This window comes from Quercus suber, unplaced genomic scaffold (genome assembly GCF_002906115.3).
Source record: "Quercus suber isolate HL8 unplaced genomic scaffold, Cork oak 2.0 scaffold_169, whole genome shotgun sequence".
In the NCBI taxonomy this organism is placed as follows: domain Eukaryota; kingdom Viridiplantae; phylum Streptophyta; class Magnoliopsida; order Fagales; family Fagaceae; genus Quercus; species Quercus suber.
This window is the reverse complement of record NW_027069629.1, coordinates 183,148-207,732: the sequence shown is the minus strand read 5'-3', so window position 1 is coordinate 207,732 and position 24,585 is coordinate 183,148. Positions and strand designations below refer to the sequence as shown.

General features: G+C 34.4%; 1 protein-coding gene across 2 annotated transcripts; it reads left to right on the top strand.

Annotated features, from left to right (window-relative positions):
* The first annotated feature begins 7,259 nt into the window (after positions 1-7,259).
* LOC112034234 (histone acetyltransferase HAC1) lies at positions 7,260-24,413 on the top strand. Of its 2 annotated transcripts, XM_065777925.1 has the most exons (17): positions 7,260-7,685; positions 7,925-8,203; positions 13,808-13,925; positions 14,148-14,430; positions 14,505-15,014; positions 15,154-17,009; positions 17,745-18,041; positions 18,134-18,412; positions 19,582-19,710; positions 19,816-20,016; positions 20,118-20,260; positions 20,355-20,667; positions 20,894-21,033; positions 22,054-22,132; positions 22,250-22,636; positions 23,318-23,535; positions 23,649-24,413. In XM_065777925.1, exons 2-17 carry the CDS (start codon positions 7,989-7,991, stop codon positions 23,761-23,763), a joined length of 5,283 nt encoding a protein of 1,760 aa, XP_065633997.1. In that variant the 5' UTR covers positions 7,260-7,685; positions 7,925-7,988; the 3' UTR covers positions 23,764-24,413. The 2 variants fall into 2 exon arrangements, with proteins under 2 accessions (XP_065633997.1, XP_023922818.1); XM_024067050.2 differs by lacking the exons at positions 7,260-7,685; positions 7,925-8,203 and adding an exon at positions 9,411-9,439.
* The last annotated feature ends 172 nt before the right edge of the window (positions 24,414-24,585 follow it).

The window sequence follows — 24,585 nt, the reverse complement described above, 5'->3', positions numbered from 1 at the left end:
AGCCTATCCTTAATCCTCACAAAATTACATACATGGTCCATTATATAAGTTTTCACACTCGAAGGCAAGCACACACGTGTGGACACACCTTAAGCATTAATAATAAGGGATCTAACATCAACACTTTCAAAGATAGAAAAAGATCAACACATTTTAGAGATTGTAGCCTTGCAGGAGACTAGGAATTGAAATCACCCCAAAGTCCTAAAAAGTGGGTTAATACTTAATCGTCCTTAGTTTGTACATTTTAATAAGAAAGATAATTAGTAGGGTGCAAGGTTGAAACTTTTGAGGCCCAATCTAACGTGTCCATTGGACATGGCCTAGCCCACCAATTGCTATTTTGCTTTTTATTAGGATATATTTTTCTTAGGATATACTTATATCCTAATCCAACCACATCCGGATTAGGATGCAAAAAGATTAAAATAAAAAGGGGAAAAAAGGGAAACAAAAAGAATAATCAAATATTAAAAAATAAAAAAAAATTGACACTTATGGTCTGTTTATTTTGAGGGGGAAGGAAGTTCCTTCCCTCTCAATCCAAACGAATCATAATAACTCTTATTGTCTAAAAAACTTTATATATTACTTTTGTGTTCATATGTTTTAATAAGTATTATTATTTACTTAAAAAAAATAAAAATTAGTCAATAGAAAATTGACGGTGAAAAACATATGAGAGAGAGAGAGAGAGAGAGAGAGAGAGAGGGAGTTAAAAGCATACACAGAAGATATATATATATATATATGTATGTATGTATTTATGTATGCGTGTGTGACATCTATCTTTAAAAAAAATATAATTTTTTGGTTAAATTGTGTAATCTGTTAGGGTTTTAAAGTCATAATTGAATTATAAAAAATAAAAGTCATAGCCTTGAATAATTTCCACCTCCTAGTTTGAGACGACAATTTTCTTTCAACCCTTTACTTTCTTCCACATCATATCTTTCAACTCATAAAATGCTTGTTTCCTCGGCCAATGAAATTAGGCAAACCAAGTTATTTCTTGAGATATCCTAAAATCTTGAGTCCTTAATTGAATAATGATGGATTTTTTTTTTGGTTGTTTAAGGGGTATTCAAACTTGGGAAAGAAAAAAGGGAGGTCTTAGCTCTACTCACCCTTTGTCCTAAAGTGGCCTAAAACAAAACAATAGTGTGTATATTGGTACATGCTTATTTTGCAGCTCTATTAAAGATAAAACTGTAATAATATGATGTATATTATTTTTATTTGAGGTGGCTTTTTTTCAAAAATTAAATTGCTGACGTGGCATTTTGAAATATTATTTTTATCTGATGTAGCTTTTTTTAATATTATTTTAATAGACACGTCAGCATTTACTGTTGGACCGTTTGCCACGTATGATATTTCTGTTAAATGAGTAACGGCAGGGACAAAAATGGAAGCGTTTTTCAGGATAGGGACTAAAAGCGGTAAAAATAAAATTTAGGGACTAAAATGGAAATCGCCTGAAAATGTAGGGACTAAAATGTGCTTTTCGCCTTAAAAATCTCTAAATGACATTAACCTAAAACACTTTTATTCCATGAGAAAAAAGTCACATGGTGTGGTAATAGGAGTTGGAATATTCAATTCCTCTATGCTCTTGATGATTGGGAGGTGGAGAGAGTGGATGCTTTTTACAAGTATATTTATTCCAAAATGCCAAGGGGTGAAGGGGTTGGTAGTTTGTTTTGGAAGTTAACTTTGAACGGTGTTTTTGATGTGCACTCCTTCTATAATTCCTTATCTACTCCTTCTACCATTCATTTCTCTTGGAAGTATACTTGGAGTAGGGGTATGCTTGGGTCGGGTTGGATTAGGTTGAAGGGATGTTTTGACCCAACCCACCATGGTGGGTTAAAAAAAATCCAACTCAATCCAACTTAACCCATCATAGGAGTACAACCCAACTCAACCTAACCCACATGGATCAGATTGGGTCCGGTTGAACCCATGGGTTGAACTGTTTATTTATTTATTATTTATTACTACTATTATTATTAACTTGAGCAAGAAAAATATATATCCCACCTGCCACTTGAGTTGATAAATAAAATATTCATAAACTAGTATTTTAACTCAGTTATAAACGAAACATATCCAACTGAGTTGATAAACAAAATATACATGAAGTAGTATCCCAACTTAGTTATAAACAAATAAGAGTGGAATGGGAGAGCGGGAGTGGGAGGTAGTAGAGAGAGAAATAAGATTGTTAGGGTTTGCAAGGTAATTGAGTTTTAGATAGGTAGGGTTGAATACGAGAAAACATTATTAATTATATAATATATTTCCAAAATATATATAATTTAAATTTTAAATATATAATTGGGTTGGGTTGGGTTAGGCGGGTTTGTAATTGTTATGACCCGCACCTAACTTGACCCACTATTAACAAAAATTTCATAACTACATACATGGTCCATTATATAAGTTTTCACACTCGAAGCAAGCACACACGTGTGGACACACCTTAAGCATTAATAATAAGGGATCTAACATCAACACTTTCAAAGATAGAAAAAGATCAACACATTTTAGAGATTGTAGCCTTGCAGGAGACTAGAATTGAAATCACCCCAAGTCCTAAAAAGTGGGTTAATACTTAATCGTCCTTAGTTTGTACATTTAATAAGAAAGATAATTAGTAGGGTGCAAGGTTGAAACTTTTGAGGCCCAATCTAACGTGTCCATTGGACATGGCCCTAGCCCACCAATTGCTATTTTGCTTTTTATTAGGATATATTTTCTTAGGATATACTTATATCTAATCCAACCACATCCGGATTAGGATGCAAAAAGATTAAAATAAAAAGGGGAAAAAGAGAAACAAAAAGAATAATCAAATATTAAAAAATAAAAAAATTGACACTGTATGGTCTGTTTTTTGAGGGGGAGGAAGTTCCTTCCCTCTCAATCCAAACGAATATAATAACTCTTATTGTCTAAAAACCTTTATATTTACTTTTGTGTTCATATGTTCTAATAAGTATTATTGTTTACTTANTTAGTGACTTACTTTTAGTTAGTAGTGATTTATTGATTGCATTAATTGCAAAGATTCTTAAAAATTTTCATATATATATATGTGTGTGTGTAAAGCGTAAAGGATAAAATTTTAAATTAATATAACATTGCTTAGATGTTGTACCATAAAAATTCCTTATTTATATTTATTCATGCGATTGCATTGGTCAATGCAACACAAGATGTGTTATGTTCTCCAAATTTAACTGTGTGGCTTATTTCCCAATATTGTAACGTAGTTTAAATTAATTATGAAACCTAATATACAATACCTCTGTTCTAAAGCTGTACTTAAGTTTTATCAATTAAAAAATATAACCAAAACTTTTAATAAAATGGTATAATAGATTAATAGAGTGCATAAATGCTTATATTAAGTAATAGGCCATTTTTCACATGTATCTTGTAATACAAGCTTCCAGTTGTTTGCGTGGAATTGTTATAAGTAATCAATGCAAAAAGCATTTTGTTTGAGTTCAATAGAAGGATGCCAACCTAGTTTTGAGCCTATCCTTAATCCTCACAAAATTACATACATGGTCCATTATATAAGTTTTCACACTCGAAGGCAAGCACACACGTGTGGACACACCTTAAGCATTAATAATAAGGGATCTAACATCAACACTTTCAAAGATAGAAAAAGATCAACACATTTTAGAGATTGTAGCCTTGCAGGAGACTAGGAATTGAAATCACCCCAAAGTCCTAAAAAGTGGGTTAATACTTAATCGTCCTTAGTTTGTACATTTTAATAAGAAAGATAATTAGTAGGGTGCAAGGTTGAAACTTTTGAGGCCCAATCTAACGTGTCCATTGGACATGGCCCAGCCCACCAATTGCTATTTTGCTTTTTATTAGGATATATTTTTCTTAGGATATACTTATATCCTAATCAGACCACATCCAGATTAGGATGCAAAAAGATTAAAATAAAAAGGGGAAAAAAGAGAAACAAAAAGAATAATCAAATATTAAAAAATAAAAAAAAATTGACACTTATGGTCTGTTTATTTTGAGGGGGAAGGAAGTTCCTTCCCTCTTAATCCAAACGAATCATAATAACTCTTATTGTCTAAAAAACTTTATATATTACTTTTGTGTTCATATGTTCTAATAAGTATTATTGTTTACTTAAAAAAAAAAAATTAGTCAACAGAAAAGTGACGGTGAAAAACATATGAAGGGGGGGGAGAGAGAGAGAGAGAGAGAGAGGGAGTTAAAAGCATACACAGAAGATATATATATATATATATGTATGTATGTATTTATGTATGCGTGTGTGACATCTATCTTTAAAAAAAATATAATTTTTTGGTTAAATTGTGTAATCTGTTAGGGTTTTAAAGTCATAATTGAATTATAAAAAATAAAAGTCATAGCCTTGAATAATTTCCACCTCCTAGTTTGAGACGACAATTTTCTTTCAACCCTTTACTTTCTTCCACATCATATCTTTCAACTCATAAAATGCTTGTTTCCTCGGCCAATGAAATTAGGCAAACCAAGTTATTTCTTGAGATATCCTAAAATCTTGAGTCCTTAATTGAATAATGATGGATTTTTTTTTTGGTTGTTTAAGGGGTATTCAAACTTGGGAAAGAAAAAAGGGAGGTCTTAGCTCTACTCACCCTTTGTCCTAAAGTGGCCTAAAACAAAACAATAGTGTGTATATTGGTACATGCTTATTTTGCAGCTCTATTAAAGATAAAACTGTAATAATATGATGACCACTTCTATTAGTTGTAACACATTTGAAAGAGCCTCTAACCTTAGCATGTTTGATTAAAGATGTAACCCCACCAATACAAAGAAGGAATAGATAGCAAGATAAAAGATCCTCCTACTTCTAACCCTTAGGCCCTAGAAGGGATAAGGACATTATATCCTTTAGGTGAACCATTAAGATGAACTAAATAGGAAATATAAGATAGACATGTTAAAATTATGATTAAATGATTAAATTTACAATTTCTTAATAACTTAAGCTTCTAGGAGAACATGTAATTTATCAAGACAACCTATGATTAACTTTATCCATTTCTCTTCACACCCAACTTTTCCATTATTTCCCTTATGAAGGCCCACTTAATCTTACTTACCATAACTTTGCTCATAGCCAACTTCACATTCATCACTCCCTTCAAACCACTTTATGCATAAGAAGGGGCGGAACTAGGATTTTATGAATGAGTAGGCCAAAATTATAACAAATAAAAAATTGAATTAATTTAATTGAGTCATACAAGAAATATGAAGAGTTTGGGGGGCCAACCATATTTTTCTTTGTAAAGTTTAGGGGTAAAAATATAATATTTGAGAAGTTTGGAGGGGTCAACTATATATATTTTGAAAAATTTTCAAAAAAATTAGGGGTAATTTTATAATATTTGAGAACTTTGGTAGTTCCGCCCCTGTGTATAAGAATGCAATGGTTTAGAGGTAGCCAAAGTATTATCAGTTATCATTCTTCTAAGGTCAAATTTTACTATCATAAAATATCATTAGAAACACTTATTTCATTCTATTTGCTAAAAATTCTGTGATCAGCTTAAAAATAACATTACGTAAATAATAGGATTGGCAATTAGTGATTGAAGAAGGACAATAGACTCCAAAGAATAAGAACAATATAAGTATATTGAGATGTGTGCAACAAATGACCATAATTCAAAAAGGACAACACAACTACAGTCACAAAGATTCGTAACAAGTATGATAAAAAAAATAATTGACAGATAATATAGACTAGGTGATTTTGATGGATGCATTTGGAGAGGCATTGTAATCACCTCATCAACTGTAAAACGTTTCTACAAAACATCATTCATGTGAGGTTTCACCTGGCCATCCACACAATCCAACACCCTTTATGTATTAAGAGAACCTTTTAAATGTGAAAATTCCTTTATAGTAGTTGAGCATTTCCTTAGTCACCTAATAAATTTTGAACTACCTAGAATTCATTGTCTTTTTTGGTAAAGTACCTAATATTAAACAATTTCTTATTTAATTAAATTATATTTACTAAATAATTTATAATTAAATTAGATATATATATATATATACACAATTTGTTTGATTTTAAATATATTTATTAATATTCAATAAATTTTTTTTTTGAGAATGATATTCAATAAATATTTTTGAGAAGAAGGTTAGATCTTATTATTAAGGGAAGCCTTTTAAATCAGTTAGAAGTATAGACTTAACGTCTATTGAAACATCTTCCATACAAACTAACAATTAAGAACCTATAATTGCTCATCTTGCAAAGTGAATAAGCAACATATCTACAATGTTTATGTACATGAGAAAAGCTAAAAGCTGGGAAAAAAGAGGCAAGGTATTGTACGTCCTTTGCAATGTGACCCATATGGGTATTGTATGTCCTTTGCAATGTGACCCATATGTGCCTAGGAGGAATACTTATAAGAGATTTCAACCACATATTTTATAGCAAAAAAAAGAAAGAAAAAAGAACCATATATACAAAATTCTAATCTTTAATATTCACTCTACAAGTATAAGCTGAGGTTCAAGTCTTTAAAAGGGAGTTTTACACATATATACACTTAAATTAGGCTAAAGTATAAATCCTATCTTATATCAATATATATATATATATATATAGTTAAAAAAATAGATTTATGTTTTTGTTTTCCATTGAGAGTATATAAATGAATGGTTAAAATCATGCAAGTATGGTACTTGCAAAAAAAATACAAGCATAGGTACAATAAAATGATCTCTATTTACAAAATTTTTAAATCCTATATAAATTTAGAATTGATGTAATTGTAACATCAAAATTCAATTTGAAAACCAAGATAAAATTTTGTGATTTTGCACATACTTATCCTAAAATACATTGATTATTTTTTTATTACTATCTTTTTAGTTTTTTTTTTTTAAAATAATTATCCTATAAATCATACATATATAGCTAGAAGTTAGGGAAAGATTGGTGGCTAAATTCATGGGTAATATGGTAAAAATCCCACATATCCAAAGTCCAACTCCTCTCTACCTCCGTTTACTTTTACTCTTTGAAAAAAGAAAAAAAACACACACACACAAACAAAAACAAAAATTATAATTTTTTATATATAAATAATTTATTTATTTATTTTATAACTATTTATATTTTATTCAATAATTTTATTCTCTCTATCTCTCACTCTGCCCCCCCAAAAAAAAAAAAAAAAAAAAATCCCTAAATTGAAACCCTTATCAAATCCCCAATTACAATTACCCACATGAAATAAAAAAAATTAATAAACAAAATTAATTCCCCAAACTCTCTCTCTTACACACTGACTTTTTTTTTCGTTCCCTTACGATTCCATCTCTCTTTCTCTTCCTTCATCTTCGTTGCCCTTCGTTCTTTGTTCTTCTTCTTCGTCTTCACAACCCCAAAAAAAAAAAAAAAAATCTTCGCTCGTGTGAAATTCCCCGCACGTGCGAGCTCGTTCCCCAATTCGTACAAACCCTTAAAAAGCTTTCAATTTTGCTTTTTTTCGTTACCTTTCAATCTTTTCCCCCAAATCTTTGTTCACTGCAAAACAACAAAAAAATCGCCGATCGTGAGTGATTTTTGTGTGTTGTGCCTCCGATCGCCGCTGCTCTCGGTTGTACTTCCCAAGGTTCGATTCCTTAGGGTTTTTTTTGGTTTCTTCAATTTCGATTCACTCACCTTCAAACCTAGGGTTTAAAAATCACGACAATTTTCCCCCAAATTCGGATTTTTGAGTTAATTACACAATTGCCCCTGCTGTCACTACCTTATTACAATCGCCAATTTTTTGTTGTTGTTGAAATTCGATTTGGGAAAATTTTGATTTTGTGTGCTGATTTTTGGGGATTTTTGATTTTTTGGGTGTAGTGTTGGATGGTTATGAGTGAGTTATGCGGTGGAGCTTGGTGAGAAGAAGGAAAAAGAAGAGGCGATGAATGTGCAGGCGCATATGTCGGGTCCTGCTGCTGGTGCTGCTGCGCAGAACCAGGCGGCAGCCTCTGCCACGTCGCAGAACGGGAGCACGCTTGTTCAACAGATGCAGAATTTGGGCGCTGGAGGAGGTGGAGGAGGAGGTGGCGGAGTGCGGGGTTTTTTTGCAGCTGATAATGAGATGATTAGAGCTCGGGCTCATATGCAAGAGAAAATGTAAGCTTGATCGTTTGATTGATTGTTGTTATGTTTGAATTGAATGTGCTTATTTTGTTACTATTGGAAGTTGAAGTTAAGATGGGATTTGTTAGTGTTTGTTTTGTTGTTTTTACATTTTTTGAATTGAATGTGGGGTAATGTTACTAGTGGAAGTTAAGCTTTAAGAGATATTGACCCAATTGAGTAATGTTTAGTGTTGCACGACCGAAGCTTGAATCGGCTTTTAATACCAAATTTTTGTGGTGGGATCTTTTTGGGAATTCAACATTTAAACTAGATTGATCTCGAAGGGGTATTTTTTTTTTTTTGATAGGTCTTCATCTTGAAGGGTTTCTTGAGTAAGGTTTGATGTTTAAGGGTTTAGGTATTGAAAAGATGGGGTTTTGAATGTGTTGGTTGGGGGGGGTTTGATATTAAAACAATTAATTGATCATGAAATAAAGAAAGATAAAGTACTAGGTAATCAAACTTAGGTTATTCTAAGCAATCACAGTCTGTAGAAGAAGGCAATCACACCCTCAAACCTTAATATAATCTGCTGGGATTTATTAAAAGCATTCTTGCTATCTCTTTTATAGGCTCTACCCTTTCTCTTATTTCTTAGATTTTATGGATCATGATTGTACTCTTAGATTAAGATCTTAATGTAGTGATTCACTAGGAAGCACGGACAAGGACACGGGTATGACACGGTGGGCACGATACAGATATAACACAGGTATGGCACTCTAAGTGAAGTGTCCGTGCTTCCTAGGCTGATTCATCTAGTATACTTTTTGTGTACCGGATGTTTCTGATTTAGTGAACTTTCTGTACTTATCAAAAAACTACTCCTAGGATTATGACTCTAAGGCTGTGTTTGTTTCGTGTAAAACGTTTTCCGGAAAATACATATTTTCCGGAAATGTTATTTTCCGGAAAAGGAAAATAATTTTAAGTGTTTGGGTGTATTATGAAAATTGTTGTGGAAAATATTTTTATGTGTTTGGTTATATTAGGAAAATGCTATTTTCTGGGCAAATTCCGGCAACAACACAACAACGACGACAACAACAACAACAACAGCAAATTCCAAATTCCAGCAACAACAACACCAACAACAACAATCAGTTCATCCAAAAAAAACAATAACAACAATCAAATTAAAAAAAAAAAAACAACAACAACAACAATCAAATTAAAAAAAAAAAAAAAAAAAATGATTAGAGCTCGGGCTCATATGCAAGAGAAAATGTAAGCTTGATCGTTTGATTGATTGTTGTTATGTTTGAATTGAATGTGCTTATTTTGTTACTATTGGAAGTTGAAGTTAAGATGGGATTTGTTAGTGTTTGTTTTGTTGTTTTTACATTTTTTGAATTGAATGTGGGGTAATGTTACTAGTGGAAGTTAAGCTTTAAGAGATATTGACCCAATTGAGTAATGTTTAGTGTTGCACGACCGAAGCTTGAATCGGCTTTTAATACCAAATTTTTGTGGTGGGATCTTTTTGGGAATTCAACACTTAAACTAGATTGATCTCGAAGGGGTATTTTTTTTTTTGATAGGTCTTCATCTTGAAGGGTTTCTTGAGTAAGGTTTGATGTTTAAGGGTTTAGGTATTGAAAAGATGGGGTTTTGAATGTGTTGGTTGGGGGGGGTTGATATTAAAACAATTAATTGATCATGAAATAAAGAAAGAAAAAGTACTAGGTAATCAAACTTAGGTTATTCTAAGCAATCACAGTCTGTAGAAGAAGGCAATCACACCCTCAAAGCTTAATATAATCTGCTGGGATGTATTAAAAGCATTCTTGCTATCTCTTTTATAGGCTCTACCCTTTCTCTTATTTCTTAGATTTTATGGATCATGATTGTACTCTTAGATTAAGATCTTAATGTAGTGATTCACTGGGAAGCACGGACAAGGACACGGGTATGACACGGTGGGCACGATACAGATATAACACAGGTATGGCACTCTAAGTGAAGTGTCCGTGCTTCCTAGACTGATTCATCTAGTATACTTTTTGTGTACCGGATGTTTCTGATTTAGTGAACTTTCTGTACTTATCAAAAAACTACTCCTAGGATTATGACTCTAAATGACCTTTTCCTCGAAAGACTAAAAAGAAATCAAGAATTCTAAACCCTATAGAAAAGAACTCTAAACACAAAGTAAGACTCATGGGCTTGTAAAGCTGTCCATTCCAGAAAATCTGGTCTAATCCCTAAACCTCCCTCTTGAGTTCATTAACATGATGGAATTTTAACTCATCCACCAAACCACCCCAAAGGAAATCTGTCTGAATTTTGTCCATAGGATAGGCCACACTAGCCAGGATAGAGGGAAGAAAGTCATAAAGTAGGTGGGAAGACTTGAAAGTGTGCTTTTAATTAAAGTAAACTTCTCCCTTTTGAGAGATAAAATCTTTATCCAACCCGCTAATCTCTTCTTTATTTGTTCAAGAATGCCATCTCAAATAGCTTTAGAATTGAGCTCCTAAAGGCAAGCCCAAATGTATCAAAACTAAGGTTGAAATTTTACACTCTAGGATGTCAGCTAGTGCTCCCATATTCTCAACCTCTCCTATAGGGACCATTTCGGATTTATTCGGATTTATCTTCAACCTAGAGACTGCTTCGAATAGCAAAAGAGTGCAATGAAGATACAACAATTGTTGTGGCATTGCATCACACATAATGAGCATATCATCTGCGAAATGTAAATGTGAGATCTTCATCATATCATTGTTCGCCTTTACTGATACTCCTAACAAAAAATAGTCTTTACAGAAAAGAAAATGTTACTAATTAATGGTAGATTGTCAGTATCTTGGATATGGGTTTATTAATAAAGGATCTGGTAGTGTTTGTGTAGGTATTTGGATGCGATTAAGCTCTCTCTCAGGGTGTTTTTTTTATTCAATTTTTTTATTTTAAATCTGTGTCTTATGTGGACTATATGGAGAGTGGAACCATTGAATACTTGAGGGGGAGGATCCTTCAATTCTGGAGCTGAAACTTTTTTTCTTGCATACTTTGTATGATTGGATGTCTGTGATGAGTGGCCTCTCATTTTCTTTGCTTGTCAAATTTTTAGATTTGTGAACTTTCCGTTGGTATTCTTGGCCTTCCCTATTATATGCCTGTGTGAATTGGGAGTGGTCTGTGCTGTTTCTTTTACTTTTTTTTTTAAATAAAATTTTTATTTTTAATAAAGGTTTCATTAATCTATAGATATGGAAAAAAAACTATTTCCCAATATGCTAGACATTTCAAGATTTCTCTCAATGTGTCCAGGGACTACTGATCAAAATATAAGAAATGATAGTATTGGTGGATGTCCATCAATATCCTGACTTTTGTATGCCTCCCATATGTGGAGTAAAATCATATTATGCTTCATGTGCCAATTAACTCTTGTTTACACTTTATGTTTACACTTAAAGTGTAAACAGGAGTTAATTGGCACATGAAGCATAATATGATTTTACTCCACATATGGGAGGCATACAATCACATAACGATGGATCCCAATTATTGCAAAACCAATTGTATTTGTACAATACTCCTAAGTTAATTTTTGCAAATTAAGTGTGCCTCATAACTTATGTAGTATGATTTATGTCTCCCATAATTAACTTTCCTTAGGCTACAGATGAAACTCATTAGTGAGAATATGCTGTTTTAGTTTTTGACTCTGTCTTTTATGTGGACAGAAATTTTTAGATGTTTCTATCAACATATGCCTAGAATAGACAGCGTAAATATGTTTTTTTTTTTTTTTTTACTAGGAGTGATACATTGTTGAATGGATGATTCATGGTAGTTTGTCGAATCAGCTCTGATTTAATTCTCTTCTTGAGCTCGATTTACTTCCTTTTTTTATTAAAAAAAAAAAAAATCTGAGTGATTTGTGGTGGAATGGATGATTAATGGTAGTATGATTAAATTGGTTCTGATTTAATCCTTTTTTTTTTAAAGTTCTGTTTAAACATTTTTCTTAAATTCCCCTTCCCCTCCCCTTGGGACAAGGAAAAGGGAGGGGGAAGATTGTCCAGAAAATGTGGGACAGCTATTGGACCATTATTGAGGTATCATTCTTGTATGAATATGAACTTGATGTTCTTTTATAATAGTGTTAGATTATTATCCAAGAACTTGCTTTAGACATTTTTGCAATTTTTTATTGCTCAGTGTTGATAAAACTTTATGATCTTCTGCTCTTTTTCCAGCTATACTATCTTATCGCAGCGGCACCAGCAGCAGCCACTTGATGAATTTTTTTTTTTTTTTTTTTTTTTTTAAAATTTTAAATCTGTCTTATGTGGACTATATGGAGAGTGGAACCATTGAATACTTGAGGGGGAGGATCTTTCAATTCTGGAGCTGAAACTTTTTTTCTTGCATACTTTGTATGATTGGATGTCTGTGATGAGTGGCCTCTCATTTTCTTTGCTTGTCAAATTTTTAGATTTGTGAACTTTCTGTTGGTATTCTTGGCCTTCCCTATTATATGCCTGTGTGAATTGGGAGTGGTCTGTGCTGTTTCTTTTACTTTTTTTTTTAAAATAAAATTTTTATTTTTAATAAAGGTTTCATTAATCTATAGATATGGAAAAAAAACTATTTCCCAATATGCTAGACATTTCAAGATTTCTCTCAATGTGTTTGTAACAGGGACTACTGATCAAAATATAAGAAATGATAGTATTGGTGGATGTCCATCAATATCCCGACTTTTGTATGCCTCCCATATGTGGAGTAAAATCATATTATGCTTCATGTGCCAATTAACTCCTGTTTACACTTTATGTTTACACTAAAGTGTAAACAGGAGTTAATTGGCACATGAAGCATAATATGATTTTACTCCACATATGGGAGGCATACAATCACATAACGATGGATCCCAATTATTGCAAAACCAATTGTATTTGTACAATACTCCTAAGTTAATTTTTGCAAATTAAGTGTGCCTCATAACTTATGTAGTATGATTTATGTCTCCCATAATTAACTTTCCTTAGGCTACAGATGAAACTCATTAGCGAGAATATGCTGTTTTAGTTTTTGACTCTGTCTTTTATGTGGACAGAAATTTTTAGATGTTTCTATCGACATATGCCTAGAATAGACAGCGTAAATATGTTTTTATTTTTTTATTTTTTATTACTAGGAGTGATACATTGTTGAATGGATGATTCATGGTAGTTTGTCGAATCAGCTCTGATTTAATTCTCTTCTTGAGCTCGATTTACTTCCTTTTTTTATTAAAAAAAAAAAAATCTGAGTGATTTGTGGTGGAATGGATGATTAATGGTAGTATGATTAAATTGGTTCTGATTTAATCCTTTTTTTTTTTAAGTTCTGTTTAAACATTTTTCTTAAATTCCCCTTCCCCTCCCCTTGGGACAAGGAAAAGGGAGGGGGAAGATTGTCCAGAAAATGTGGGACAGCTATTGGACCATTATTGAGGTATCATTCTTGTATGAATATGAACTTGATGTTCTTTTATAATAGTGTTAGATTATTATCCAAGAACTTGCTTTAGACATTTTTGCAATTTTTTATTGCTCAGTGTTGATAAAACTTTATGATCTTCTGCTCTTTTTCCAGCTATACTATCTTATCGCAGCGGCACCAGCAGCAGCCACTTGATGAAAATACAAGAAAGAAGTTTAAGGATATTGTGAAGCGTTTAGAGGAGGGTTTATTTAGATCAGCTCATTCAAAGGTTTTTGTTGCCCTTACCCTTATTTAAGCAAGTGGGTGTCTTCACTGTTTCTCTGTTTCTCAAAGTCACACTAAAAGCATAGCACTTTTCTTTCCTTCTGCTATTATAATTTTTTTTTTTTTCCCTGAAAATGTTTTGCATTCTTGCATTGTTCCCAGGAGTTTTATATATCTGTCTGACTATATTGTTCCTGTTATCTAATGTTTGTAAATTCTGTCATAGGAGGATTACATGAACCTTGAAACACTTGAGAGCCGTTTGCATCAATTGATTAAACGCTCACATGTGAATCCTCGGACTCAATATCCACAGCTTGTTAATTCTTCCTCCCCTGTTGGTACAATGATACCAACACCTGGCATGTCACACAGTGGGAATTCAACCATGATCGTTGCATCTTCTGTAGATGCTTCAATGATCGCTGCTAGTGCACCTACGACTGTCAACCCTGGAAGCCTGTTGCCAAGTGGTGGCATACATGGTGGTTCCTTTAATAGATCTGATGGTAATTGAAATTATTTTACAAGTGTTATTTCTCTTTGCTTCTTTGCACCAGCATTACAGTCTCTACTCTTGCAGGTTCTTTGTCTAATGGATATCAGCAGTCTCCTGCCAATTTTTCCCTTAGTTCTGGTGGAAACTTGTCATCAATGGGTGCTCAAACAATTACAAGCCAAATGATTCCCACTCCTGGATTTAATAGTAATAACAATAACAGTAATATTAATAACAGTCAGTCTTATATGAACATGGAATCTTCTAATAATGGTGGTGGGTTTTCCAATGTTGAGTCAACGATGGTATCACAACCACCGCAGCAAAAGCAGCATCATGGTGGTCAAAATAGCCGCATATTGCACAGCCTTGGTAGTCAAATGGGAAGTGGAATTAGGTCTGGCTTGCAGCAGAAAGCTTATGGGTTTGCAAATGGGGCTTTAAATGGTGGTGGGTTAGGGTTGATGGGGAATAATTTACAACTAGTGAATGAACGAGGTACCTCTGAGGGCTATCTTTCTGCCACATCTTATAATAATTCACCCAAACCTTTTCAGCCTCACTTCGATCAACATCAGCAACCGATAATGCAGGGTAATGCCCCTCCTTCCCTCCTTTCTTGTGTGTGTGTTTATGGCTTCTTTTCTGTGTATTACATCATACTTTATGTGGGAAGATATATGTTAATTTTGACACAAATCAGCAATCTCACAAAGAACAATTTAATGATTAGGTGATGGATATGGAATGAGCAATTCCGATTCTTTTGGGTCTGGAAACTTCTATGGTGCTGCAACATCTGTTGGATCAATAATGAATACTCAGAACTTGAGCTCAGTTAGCTTGCCATCTATATCCAAAGCCAACTCTTCTCTGATAAGCAATCAGTCAAATTTGCAAGCAACGCAACAGGCTGCCTATATAAAGACTCCATCAGTTGATCAATCAGAAAAGATGAATTTTCAAGCTTCAATGACTTCAAGAGACAATCTACTACACTCTCATCAACAGCAGCAATTTCAACAGCAGTCCCATCAGTTTCAACAGCAGCAATTTGTTCAACAGCAACGCCAACAGAAGCAGCTTCAACAGCACCAGAATATGCTAAATAACGATACTTTTGGTCAGTCTCAACTGACATCCGATATAGGCAACCAAGTGAAACGTGAACCTGGGGTGGAGCACCACAATGAAGTTATGAACTCACAAGTTTCTGAACAATTCCAATTGTCTGAGATGCAGAACCAATTCCCGCAGAACTCTGCTGAAGACCGATCCAGGAGTGCTCAACAGATCTCTCTTCCGTCTTCACAGCATGATATCTGCTCACCAATTTCTCAAAATTCTCAACAAATGCAACAATTGCTACATCCAAACCAACTGGTTACGGATTCCCAAAGCGATTATAGCTGCCTTTCTGTTGGAGCACAATCAGAATCTGTACTGCAGGGTCAATGGCATCCTCAATCACAAGACAGGAATCATGTACCAAGGAGTATGCCGCTTGAGCATCATGTGCAAGAGGATTTCCGTCAGAGAATATCTAGGCAAGATGAAGCTCAGTGCAATAACTTATCATCAGAAGGATCTATTATTTGTCGAACTGCTGCTTGTAGAAGCACCACTGAGCCCCCTAATTTAACTGGTGTTACCTGTAGATCTGGAAATCCTAGCCTTGACGCGATGTATAGAAATCAACAGAAATGGCTCTTGTTCTTGCGACATGCTAATCGATGTACGTCCCCCAAAGGGAAATGTCTAGTACCTCAATGTGTAATTGCTCAAGAGTTGTTGTTGCACATTCGTAAATGCAATCTGGCTTCATGCATGTATCCTCGTTGCCGTCATACCAAGGACTTGGTTGAACATTTCAAGAAATGCAGGAATAACAGTTGCCCTGTTTGTGTTCCTGTAAGAAACTATATAGTGCGACAACAATTGAATGCACGATATATTGCACGTTCTCGAACAGAGTCTGCTTGTTTGCCAACTTCAATTACTGCGTCTAGTAAATCCTATGATACCGGAGACACTTCTGCTAGATTGATGTCAAAGACTTCCTCCATTGTTGAAACTTCGGAAGATATACTACCCTCTTCAAAACGCTTGAAGATAGAGCAGCCCTCCCAATCTCTTATTCCTGAGAGTGAAAGTTCTGCAGTATCAGTTTCTGCATTTAGCGAACCCCATGGGTCGCAGGATGTGCACCTCCAAGATAACCAACATAATGAGATTTGTATGCCCGTTAAATCTGAGTTTCCAGAGGTAAAGAAGGAAATTGCTGAAAGTTCTGTACAAGAAAGTCTTGGTGAGATGAAAAAGGACGATGCAAATGATAACTGCAACCAAAGGCCTGATGGTGAATCTATTGCATATAATGAGCCTTCTGGTTTGTCTAAGCAAGAAAATATTAAACTTGAGAAAGATATTGATCCAGCTAAGCAAGAAATTGTGACACAGCCTGCAGAAAATGCAGCTAGTACCACCAAATCTGGGAAACCAAAAATAAAGGGTGTATCATTGACTGAACTTTTCACTCCAGAGCAGGTTAGGGAGCATATCACAGGTCTCAGGCAATGGGTTGGCCAAGTAAGTTTTTTGGATTTTCTTTGCAACTAAGTTCACACTGTTAATTTTATTTATGTAAATGGTTTATAGAAAGGTCATTAGTTTACATTTTTTTTTTATGGTCTAGTTTACAATTTTCTGAACTTATTTGTTAGTCTTGGGATTCACTAAAATATCATCATTGAATTGGTTTATAAAAGAAATGAGGCCTGCTTTTGGAGAGAAAACAAGGGAGTCCATCTTTGAGGTTGTGAGATCCTTTTTTTTCTTCCGCACTACCTATCATAATAACTTTTGGTTATAATATATGTTCTTCATGTTTGTTTTCCTCCCTTATGACTTCTTTTGTTAAAGTGAATATTCATTAAAACAATTAGTCTTCTATGATCATTACATGGATTATTGGTGTTTATCTGCATAAAATAGTTTTAATTGTTGTGCACTAGAAAATATATCCTGTATATTTTACCCTTGGTATGCCACCTTGTCCTACAGTCCTTGATGTATACTTCCTGTATACTCAGGTGACACCCCTCTTCTTATTAATATATTCTTATTACTTATCAAAAAAAATATATATTAGTATATTGTTCTAGGCAAGTAATATGGACTACAATATTCCAATTATGATTTCTGGGGGTCTTTTGCTGTTGGACCTTTTTCTTTATAATAACATTTTATGAAAAAGTTTAGTCCAATAAACTAGATGACAATAATCCCAATTAGATGGTAATTCATTTTTTTTCCTATTTACAGAGTAAAGCAAAGGCAGAAAAGAATCAAGCAATGGAGCATGCAATGAGTGAGAATTCTTGTCAGTTGTGTGCAGTTGAGAAGCTCACTTTTGAACCACCACCTATATATTGCACTCCATGCGGTGCTCGCATCAAGCGAAATGCAATGTATTATACCATGGGTGCTGGTGATACACGACATTATTTCTGTATTCCATGTTATAACGAGGCTCGTGGAGACACCATAGTTGTTGATGGGACTGCCATTCCAAAGGCAAGGCTAGAAAAGAAAAAAAATGATGAAGAGACTGAGGAATGGGTATGTTCTCTCATTTCAATTTGCTTTTATTGGTTTATTGCATGATTTTACTGACTGTTCTTTTGTATTAAACCGTCAATGATCATGTGCAGTGGGTTCAATGTGACAAGTGTGAAGCTTGGCAACATCAAATTTGTGCTTTATTTAATGGTCGAAGAAATGATGGTGGACAAGCTGAATACACTTGCCCAAATTGCTATATACAAGAGGTTGAAAGAGGAGAGCGTAAGCCCTTGCCACAAAGTGCTGTTCTTGGGGCCAAAGATTTGCCAAGAACAATTCTTAGTGACCATATAGAGCAGCGGTTATTTAGGAGACTGAAGCAGGAAAGACAAGAGAGGGCAAGGCTTCATGGAAAAGGTTTTGATGAGGTGATTGCGTGTAACATGCTCTTATTTAATTGTTTTCTGGTGAAGATGATATAAAATGTTGCATTTCATCATGGCATCATATGGGGTTTCTTTGCTGAAGAATGTTAAGTGAAAGCTGCTAGCCATTATATACAACCTTTGATTAAGTCAGCGTTCAGTTTTTGATGGCAGATTCTAACTAGTGCGTACAACAACCAAGCCTTAATCCCAAATTTCTTAAATGTAGAAATTGCAATATCAGGTTTTGAACTTGGGTGCAAATAGTCCATTAACCCATTCATAATTGTGACTATATTTTACAATGGCCGTCAACCTACTGCAACCCTCCTTTTTCTGGGCTTGGGACCGGTTGTGAACAAATATATGACACTCAGCATAGACACATCCTAACTAGTGTATAGTTTTGAAAGTTCTACTAAAAATGGATCAATGTCACTGTTTGTAAACACTATAGAGGTTAAATATCATGAAACACTCATAATGCATTGAATATATAACCTGAAGTTCTGAGGTGAGGAAGTTGGTTTGTTTTTATTTTTTTATTTATTTTATCTTTATTAGGGAGAATGAAGGTTTTGTTTCTGAGTTAGTGAAGTTCTGATCTAGCTGATTTAGTGACCATCCTTTCCTTGAAGCATGTTGTACAAGGGTCTTCTTTAGGAGTCAATATAATGCTGAATTACTTGCCAAGGGTCCATTAGCTTGAGCTCCTGGCACTTTCTTGGAATTTTCTCCCCTGATATTTACAGATTTTTTTTGGGTAGTTACTTTATTTCTGTATGTTTCAGAGCTGATTACTTTCCTGTCTATACTAGATGCTACATAGGAGGTAGCTTGTTCAGTCATTTAGGTGGGATTATAATGTCTTGGGGTATTTATATATTTATTATTTCTTACCTATCAAAAAAAAAAAAAAAAAAATTAATTCTCTAAGAGGCAACTTTAAATAGATTGCTCATAGAAAGGGAAAATCCCCAAAAGAGTTTAACACTCTGGTGCAGGTCAACTAAACGGTCTTCCCATAGCAACTGGGGTTATTGACTTCCAGTTTATGGGGGGTACTGTGAAAAATGTTGGAAGTGATATTGCCAGGTTCCTGGACCAGAATCTCTTGATATTGCTAGCTGATATTAGTTATTAGCTAATTTCAATTAAATTGATATTGCTAGGTTCCTGGGGCAGAATCACTTGTAATTAGAGTTGTTTCATCCGTTGACAAAAAGTTGGAAGTGAAGCAGCGGTTTCTTGAAATATTTCAAGAAGAGAATTATCCGACTGAATTCCCATATAAATCCAAGGTATGAAGAGTCTCCATTGAGTTTGGTATGTCTTTAATATTGACAGAGGCAACACAAAATTGCTATAATAGTAGTTATTCACTAACTAAGTCTTTTTTGTTCCAGGTAGTTTTGTTGTTTCAGAAGATTGAAGGTGTAGAAGTATGCCTGTTTGGCATGTATGTTCAAGAATTTGGATCCGAATCTCAATTTCCAAATCAGCGTCGCGTCTATCTTTCATACCTGGACTCTGTCAAGTATTTCAGACCTGAGATTAAAGCGGTTACTGGAGAGGCTCTTCGTACATTCGTTTATCATGAAATTCTGGTAAGTTCCGGACTCTCACTTGTCTCATTACCTTCTAAGTGACCATTAGTTTGGAATCTTCAATCCAAGCTATTGACCTTCATATATTATGCTCTTTTCAGATTGGATACCTTGAATATTGCAAATTACGAGGTTTTACAAGCTGCTATATATGGGCTTGCCCTCCATTAAAGGGTGAAGATTATATTTTATATTGTCATCCAGAAATTCAAAAAACACCTAAATCTGATAAGCTCCGGGAATGGTGAGCCTTGTAACTCTCAGAACTTGACTTTTTAAATCATTTTACCGTTTTTTCATTCTAATTTAACTCTTGCTTGGAATGCTTTCTGTATCAGGTATTTAGCAATGTTAAGAAAAGCAGCCAAGGAAAATATTGTGGTTGATCTCACTAATTTGTACGACCATTTCTTTGTAACTACTGGTGAATGTAAGGCTAAGGTAACTGCTGCTAGGTTGCCATATTTTGATGGTGACTACTGGCCTGGTGCTGCAGAAGATCTGATTTATCAGATGCGTCAAGAAGAAGATGGCAGAAAACAAAATAAGAAAGGAACAACTAAGAAGACCATAACAAAGAGGGCTTTAAAAGCTACTGGTCAGTCTGATCTTTCTGGTAACGCGTCAAAGGATCTGCTGCTCATGCATAAAGTAATTTTCTATTTCATATCTTTCTGCTTACTGTTTTTCTTGCTAATCAGATTTTCAGAGATCTGCTGATTTTCAAGTGATTCTTATTAAAAAAAAAAGGTTAAATTATATCAAAATCTTATAGACTTCTACAGCATCAAAATGGTATTTTCTTGTTTGTTTGGAGGTTTTATCTTTTGTTCTTACAAGGCTTTCCTCTCCCCCCCAACTCCCCACCCCCTCCCAGCTTGGTGAAACCATCTGCCCAATGAAGGAAGATTTTATCATGGTTCATTTGCAGCATGCATGCACTCACTGTTGTATCCTAATGGTATCTGGAAATCGATGGGTTTGCAACCAGTGCAAAAATTTCCAGCTGTGTGATAAGTAAGAATTCTGCAATCTTTACCTTCATCATTATAGATGGTTTATTTAATGTGACCTATTAAAAAAAAAAGGATAGTTTATATAATGTGCGATGTATGTAAGTATATTCATAAGGGTTTGCTCATGTGTTAAGCTACAATTAATCAAGTTTACGAACACTAACATTTACAGAATCATTCAGTTCCCAAGATATTGATACCGACAATACAAACTACATAAAATTTATAAATATTATTCAAACCTTTTTTATTATCCTAAATCTGATATACCAGTGTACAGATATTTGATCGTAGGCATGGAATATACTTTTAACAAAAATGCTACATATATGCCCTTGCTTCCCAAAACCTTCTAGGCACTCTTTGTGGCAAAACTGCTTGTAAATCTGTTTTCTTTTTCTCAAATGTTTCATAACCTATCAAAAAAAAAAAAAAAAAAGGGTTTAATAATCTCATGCTCATTAATATGAAAATGGACTTCTTGACTGGTTAATTTTTTAATATTATATTTTCAAGACCTTTCTTTTGGGGGTGGGTTTTGTTTTAAGTAATATTTGTTACTGCTGGGGCTTTTAGGAAGTGAACTGATGCTTCTTGCTTAAGTCTGAAATTGAAAAATGCAGATTTTCCTTAATATTATAATTTTGTTTGCAGAAGATAAGAATTGAATGGTCTGGTTTATTTTTAGCTGATAAATTATCTTTTCTTTTTGGTAAGTAATGAAAGAGCTGTTTAATAAATGTTTGCTTCTGACTAGGAATTAACAGAAGTTTTTAATCGTTGTTAGATCCTTTATTCTTAAAACTGTATACTTGTTATTCTACACTGCAAGTTTCTTGTTAGGATTTAATAATATGTTCTTATCTGCATATCCTGTTCCCTTTGTACTATTGGTTCCAGCTTGGTGGAGTAATGTAAACTACATTGATGGGTTTGCTCTTTCTGTTCCTTGAAAATAACTATACATTTTCCTGAGATGGTTTTTTTTTTTTTAGTTCTGATGTTTGCATATGTTTCACAGATGTTATGAATTAGAACAGAAACGTGAAGAAAGAGAAAGACATCCAAACAATCAGAGGGAAAAACATGTCCTCTATCCAGTAAGTTCCTTTACCACAAAATACTTCTATTTTGAAAATGAGCAGTTTTGAAAACAGCTGAGTAAATTGTATTGGCAAATTTTTAACTGAAAAATGGAACATTGCTAAACCCTGCAGGTTGAAATTACTGATGTACCTGTTGATACAAAGGATAAAGATGAGATCCTTGAGAGTGAATTCTTTGACACTAGACAAGCATTTCTGAGTCTTTGTCAAGGAAATCATTATCAGTACGATACCCTGCGGCGGGCTAAACATTCTTCAATGATGGTCCTTTACCATCTGCATAACCCAACTGCTCCTGCATTTGTGACAACATGTAATGTATGTCATCTTGATATTGAAACTGGTCAGGGTTGGAGATGTGAAGTCTGCCCTGAGTATGATGTATGCAATGGATGCTATCAAAAGGGCATTGATCATCCTCACAGGTTGACAAACCATCCATCCATAGCTGACCGTGATGCTCAGAATAAAGAAGCAAGGCAAATAAGAGTTCAACAGGTTCTGCATATCATTATCTTTTTTGTAATTAAAGATACAGTGAAATAATATTTTGTCACTTGCTTTGGTCAATCTTTCAATGTTTCATTGCAATTTTTTTCTGCACACAAGTACCTCTACAAGCCACAATGCTTTAATATACTTGTTTTGTGTTTCCTTTACCTGAAAACATCACATTCCCCCTTTCTTCCCTCATTGTTTAGTATTATCATGAGTCACTATGTCTATGTGGGGTATTTACTTGACAGTTTGTTACATGTATAGTTCTTAGTCCTGAATTATCAATTTGGCCTAGGAAAGTATGGTGATGGGAGGGAATTAGATATTTCCTATAATTGTCCTAACGTTAATACTGTAATTGTCTCTTGTTTTTCCAAAATTTTCCCCATCTTTTGCCCAGGGCCTTGTAGCTCAATTGGTTGGCATCTCTTAGTATTCCCAATGGAGACATCTAGGGTTCAAATCCCTCCACCCCCAATTATCAAATTATCCAAAAAATTTCCCCATCTTTCCTTGTGGTTTTGCATGTCCAATCAAAGTAATAGGGATGTTTTTGTCTAAGGTTTTGCAATAATTTCTGTTAATTATATCTATCATATATTGACCATATGAACATGCAATTTGGAGACCTTGGCATCTTTAAAGATTCGGTCTAACATCATTGGTTATTTCACATTGCAGCTTAGGAAGATGCTTGATCTTCTGGTGCATGCATCACAATGTCGTTCCTCACATTGCCAATACCCAAATTGTCGCAAGGTGAAGGGTCTTTTTCGCCATGGGATACATTGCAAAACCCGTGCATCTGGAGGTTGTGTTCTTTGTAAGAAAATGTGGTATCTCCTTCAACTTCATGCTCGAGCTTGCAAAGAATCTGAGTGCAATGTACCACGTTGCAGGTTTATAAATCAACCTTTTTACTATTATCAAGCACTTGCCAACTTTGCTCCTTTAACTCCTTTTTTTCATTTTCTGTTTGAGTATTAAAGAGTCTTTTTAATAATTTGTTCAGAGATCTAAAAGAACATTTGAGGAGGCTACAGCAGCAGTCTGACTCTCGCCGAAGAGCTGCCGTGATGGAGATGATGAGACAGAGAGCTGCAGAGGTTGCCAGCAATGCTGGATGATCAATTTGTACATACTAATATGGAGTTTTGAAGAAAACCCTCTAGTTAGGGGGAGGTAGACCATAGTTTTTGTGCTGCTCCACCATGACACTGCTGGAAACCAGGCAGTGCTGGTAAAAGTGGTGGGTTTAGACGGTTGGAAGGGGATAAGCTTAGAACACTACAACAGATTGGTTCGTATTCACTTTTTAGGGAAATATTCTTTTCATTTATATCTCCACGACTCATTTCTCCCTCAGCAAGTGAAGTTTATAGACCAGAGCTACCCTCTTCAACCACTTAACAGTGCTGCTCGGGGTATTAGAGTACTGATGCTTGCGTCTCTCACTCTGGCCCGATTTGGTGATTCTTTGATTTTATGATCCTCTTGTATTCTGTAAGAATGTCATCCTTGGGTGGCGATTGTACTATAATTGTTCTAATCTTTCTAGAAAAATATTTTCTTTACAAAGGAATGTCAGAGGGATGTTAGTTCCAAATCCCTCCTTTTTTATATTTTTTGTTTTATATTGACCCTTTTTTTTTTGTAGAATGTCTTATTTAAAGAAGGAAAAATAAGTAGTGTCTCCAAAACTGAAGCATTCATTTTGATTGATACGGTTATGTTTATATGGTCTATACGTAATTGAACAAATAGTTTTTGATTGTTACTCTCTTTTGTTGTGTTGGTTGTACTTTTATAGGTTCTGCACAGAAAACATTTCATTCCATGATTATTGTGCTAAAATCCTATAGTCCCTGTAACTGTAAGCCCAACTAATATGAACTTTGAAGTATGTATGAGCCACAGAAGCTGCGATGTCTCAGCAATTTTTGGTACGA